Source organism: Bactrocera dorsalis, chromosome 1 (assembly GCF_023373825.1).
Source record: "Bactrocera dorsalis isolate Fly_Bdor chromosome 1, ASM2337382v1, whole genome shotgun sequence".
Taxonomy (NCBI): Eukaryota; Metazoa; Arthropoda; class Insecta; order Diptera; family Tephritidae; genus Bactrocera; species Bactrocera dorsalis.
The window spans coordinates 38427995-38433547 of NC_064303.1; the positions used below are offsets into that span (position 1 = coordinate 38427995).

The 5553-nt window shown below is 34.8% G+C and overlaps 1 protein-coding gene across 1 annotated transcript; it reads left to right on the forward strand.

The window, feature by feature from the left end:
• Positions 1–496: 496 nt before the first annotated feature.
• On the forward strand, positions 497–5033 carry LOC125780327 (uncharacterized protein K02A2.6-like). Its single transcript, XM_049462404.1, has 2 exons — positions 497–2106; positions 2256–5033. The coding sequence occupies exons 1-2, from the start codon at positions 1153–1155 to the stop codon at positions 4650–4652; spliced, it is 3351 nt and encodes a 1116-aa protein (XP_049318361.1). The 5' UTR covers positions 497–1152; the 3' UTR covers positions 4653–5033.
• The last annotated feature ends 520 nt before the right edge of the window (positions 5034–5553 follow it).

Below are 5553 nucleotides of genomic sequence, written 5' to 3' on the forward strand. Positions count from 1 at the left end.
ATTGCTCAAGAAAAAAAATACATTATTTCTCAAGTAATTTTGACAGCTGGTTACGCATTGTGAATGATCCACATTAGAAGAGCAAGAGAGAATAAACAAAGTAAACAAACTTTGTGCGTATGTATGTATGTATGTATGTGTATGGTAACACAAATATTTTCGTTGAGATTTTGCTGATGATTGGTTGGTTTTATAGAAACATTTCAAAATGGAAATATTACTTTATAATAATGATTTCAACTAATTTTAGGATGAATTTGACGATTACTTCGAATTTCCTTCAAGAAACAATTGTTGATTTGGATGTTTCTTCGCAAAACCAGGTTTTGCCATATTCACATTTCATGTAAAAAAAAGTATTAAAAATTAGTACTAGATTTCTTGAGAGCTGCGTACTAGCACAAGTAAGTTTATCGCAGGAACGTTTCTGGACCGTTTCTTAAGCGTTTTTTTTATATGAAGTTTTTTACATTTCTTGCGAGCTGCGTACTAAAGGTTGGTACGCAGCTCTCAAGTAATTGCTCAAGAAAAAAAATACATTATTTCTCAAGTAATTTTGACAGCTGGTTACGCATTGTGAATGATCCACATTAGAAGAGCAAGAGAGAATAAACAAAGTAAACAAACTTTGTGCGTATGTATGTATGTATGTGTATGGTAACACAAATATTTTCATTGAGATTTAAGGAATGTTGCTGATGATTGGTTGGTTTTATAGAACATTTCAAAATGGAATATACTTTATAATAATGATTTCAACTAATTTAGGATGAATTTGACGATTACTTCGAATTTCCTGCAAGAAACAATTGTTTGATTTGATGTTTCTTCGCAAAACCAGGTTTGCCATATTCACATTTTATTGAAAAAAAGTATTAAAAATTAGTACTAGATTTCTTGAGAGCTGCGTACTAGCACAAGTAAGTTTATCGCAGGAACGTTTCTGGACCGTTTCTTAAGCGTTTTTTTATATGAAGTTTTTACGTTTCTTGAGAGCTGCGTACTAAGCTTAACACGCCATACGATCAAGTCCGCGCAACCGCTCTTCAAAAATTACAACCATCATTAGAAGACGTACTCTTAATAGCTGAAACATACGAGACAACAACAAAAACAGTAGCAACCATCAAAGAGAATCCGAATTCATCCACCATGCAGGTGAACACAATGCAGACACGCAAAAATTGGAAAAAAACAACTAAAGATCAAATGAGAAGAGAACAGAACGTAAATGCTAACGTAATGAAACAAGTGAAATTGAAGTCGTGCGCAGGTTGTGGCATTTCACACAACAGAGAACAATGCAAATTTCGTAAAGTAATATGTAATAAATGTGCCAAAAAGGGACACATTGCTGTAGTTTGTATGTCAAATCAGAGCAGAAGTATTAGAAAAAGCACAACGATTCCAGAGCGAAAATGGAATCAAAACAAACAAGAAAATGAACAATATGTTAGTACCATGGATGCAGTGAACATTGTAAATGGCATAATAGAAATTGAAGCAAATAAAAAGTGTATCAATTTAGAAATTTTTAACAAAGTAATACAGTTTCAATTAGATTCGGGCGCAACCGTTTCAATAATCAATTTAAAGACGTATAACATATTGAATAGACCGAAATTACAACAGTGTACAAAAACATTATATGCATTTGGTCAGCAGCCTATTCCAATATTAGGTGAATTGCACACTAAAGCAAAGTGTGGAAATAAGCAAAAGAGTATTGCTGTAATAGTTGCAAATGTAGAAAATGCTAATAATCAATTTGGGCTACATTTATTCAAAAAATTCGGTTTTGAAATGACGCAAATTGATAACGTAGTTGATAAAGGTGAATACATCAAACAAATTGAAGATTTATGCAATAAATACGAAACAGTATTTGACAATACAAATGCTGGCGTGATAAAACATTTTAAAGCAAGTATACGTATGCAGACCACTGCCATACCAAAATTTTATAAAAGCAGGCAAATACCATTCGCGCAAATGTCAAAATTCCGTGAGGAAGCAGATAGGCTTATTAATACCGGAATTTGGAAACCAGTTAAATTTAGTAACTGGGCGTCACCAATCGTCTTAGCACCAAAACCAGATGGGTCGGTAAGAATATGCGGTGATTTTAAAGTAACAATTAATTCACAACTAGATATTGAGCAATATCCATTGCCAACACGAGAGTCGCTATTACATACAATACGACACGGTACACATTTTCGTCGAAATTAGATTTAAAAGATGCTTATTTACAGATGGAGTTGGATGAAGATTCCAAACAAGTAATGGTAGTCAATACACCTTTAGGATTGTTCCAGTATCAACGACTTCCATATGGTATTGCCAGCGCACCCGCAATTTTTCAGCGTTATCTCGAACAACTCCTCAACGGTATAGAAGGATGTGGAAATTATTTGGATGACATTATTATAACCGCACCGTTATTACAAGAACATGTAAATCGAGTAGAACAAGTAATCAAAGTTCTTGAAGACAACGGTATCAAGTGCAAAAAGGAAAAATGTTTCTTTTTGAAGGAAGAAATTGAGTACTTGGGTAGAAGAGTAAGCGCTAAGGGAATCCTTCCAGACTATTCAGGCATTCAAGCAGTTAAGCAACTGAAACCACCTATGAATATAACGCAACTAGAAGCTTTTATAGGTAAAGTGAATTACTGTTACAATTTTATTCCGAATTTTTCTCAGTTAGCCGCTCCACTAAATAAGTTACGCCGCAAAAATGTACATTTCACATGGGGCTCAGAGCAGCAACAAGCTTTTAAAGCTCTTAAATTACATATAATTAATGCTACGCAGTTGGCACATTTCAATGAACAATTACCAATAACGCTAGCAACCGACGCCTCATCTTTTGGCATTGGCGCCGTTCTTTCGCACATTTATCCTGACGGAAATGAACGTCCAATAGCATTTGCATCTAAAACTATGGATAAACATCAACTTAAGTATAGTCAAATTGAAAAAGAAGGTTTAGCAATAGTGTTCAGAGTTAAGAAGTTCCACCAATACTTATATGGGAGAAAGTTTTTGCTAATCACAGACCATAAACCGCTCATAAATATTTTTAATCCAAGCAAGCATCTACCACAAATGACTTCGCACCGTATTCAGCGTTGGGCCATCATACTTATGGCATATCAATTCGATATCAAGTATCGTAATACACACGCACATGGTAATGCGGATGCACTCTCTCGTTTACCTGTAAGTACCGATATTCAATTTGATACATCCGAAGCGTGGTACAATGTTACGCACATACAATTACCAATAAATGCTAATATTATTCATAAGCACACAGAACGAGACGAAATACTACGTAAAGTTAAACATTTTGTTAAAGCAGGTTGGCCTACACAACTATCGCCAGGTGATAACGAAATTAGACCATATTTTCATCGAAGATTAGCTTTAACACTTCACGAAAAACTTCTTTGCTTACACGCAAACGTAAAACGCATTGTTATTCCAAAATCATTACAGCAAAATATTCTAGAACTCTTACATGATGGACATTGGGGAACCGTAAGAATGAAGCAATTAGCACGACATCACGTTTGGTGGCCAAACATCGATGACGACATAGCCAAAGTGACACGTCAATGTGAAATTTGTAAAGTTGGCAATCCAGCGCCTACACGTCAATACCTGAGTTGGCCAGAAGCGAAAGCACCATGGGAACGCGTTCATATCGACTTCGCAGGCCCTATATTCGATTCTATGTGGCTTATATGCATAGACGCTTATTCGCAATTTCCATTCGTAACTCAGTTATCGTCAACTACAACAGATAATACTATACATTCTTTAAAATCAATTTTTGCCATAGAAGGTTTACCTAATACACTGGTTAGTGATAATGGACCTCAGCTAACATCCGACGCATTTCAACAATTTTGCAAGTTACATGGTATTACGCACATAACAACTGCACCGTTTCATCCAGCATCTAACGGACTTGCGGAGCGTTTTGTCCAAACATTTAAAACCGCAGTTCGAAAAAATATCAACGAAGGTCTATCCATCAGATGCGCCGTAGTAAAATTTTTAACTACTTATCGTTTTACTCCTAATTCCAATGGTAAAACACCTGCTGAACTTCTCCACGGTCGTTCAGTTCGTACTATGTTAACTCAACTTTTTGAGACACCAGCACAGTCAAAATCTAAGATCGTAGACAAATACAAATTTCAACCTAATGAACTAGTATACGCTAGAAACTTCGCGAGAGGAGAAAAGTGGATCAAAGGGATTATAATTCATCCGATTGGAAAAATGATGTTTTTGGTAAAGTCAAACATAGGTACCATAAGACGTCATTTAAACCAACTCAAACCAAGATCAAACGCAGAAGGTAATAACAAAACACCCAGCATAATACTCCCAGATCAATGGATACCTGTACCTGAATCGACATCCACACATTCAGCACCGGTTATGTTACAAGACAAGTCAAACATACAGCCAGATATATCCACACAAATACCTCATTTTAATGACCAAAACAGCGCACCATCGCAATTAGAGGAAAACGTTGCAGAAGACCAGAATTCAAACAATCCGATTCGTAGAAGCAACCGATCACGACAACTGGTTACTCGTTTCACAGCTCCTGACTTTATAAATAAATAAATTAGTCTATAATTAAGAGGGGGGATGTGATATGAACTTAAAAATGTACAACACTGGATTTCAGTGTTAATAGTTGTCAACCCTGTCAGTTTGTAAGACTTTGTAAAAACGCAACTTCCTTCTTCTGGATTGCGCTACCGTCGAGTACAGACGTGCATTTACTTATACTCGGTATTGTATAGTATTCCATTTTAATACTTATGTAATTGTAATGAATAATTAATTTGAATAATTAAATAAATACAAACACAACACTACTAATCTAATTAAGTTTACAGCAAAATAGAAAAATATGTAAATGACGGATAATGAAATCTCAATTATCACTTTATCATGCGAGAGTATAAAATGTTCGGTAACACCCGAACTTAGCCCTTCCTTACTTGTATAATTTTAAATTTGTACATCCCTCTTTTAACTCTAATTTTATTTTACATGCGAAATGATATAAAATAAAAACTGTAATAATGAGTGAACAGGAGCTTCAACGTACTTAAACGAAGCTGAATTTTTCAGAGTTTTCTTAACAGTTTCGCCTACCTCACATTCAATCACCGGAGACACCGCAGAAGTCTCAGCTAGCGATTAACAATCGCCGACGAAAACTTGAAAGTTAATTTTTAGACCAGTCAACCAAGCAATTGCTTCTTAAGAAAATTTGTTTCACTGAATTTTATACTTTGAAGTTTTTGCAGTTAAATCATAAGTTTTTCGAAAGCAAGCGTGGGAAGAGTATGATAGCCAAAAGTTGGTGATGTAGTAGGTATTCATTTTCCAACTTCTATTCCGGCGACATCGGTAATATTATATAATTTTATTAAATTTAATAACATATTATTGTACAACTTTTGAAGTATATTAAAAAAAAAATTTCAATAAAAAATATTAATAAATAAGCCTG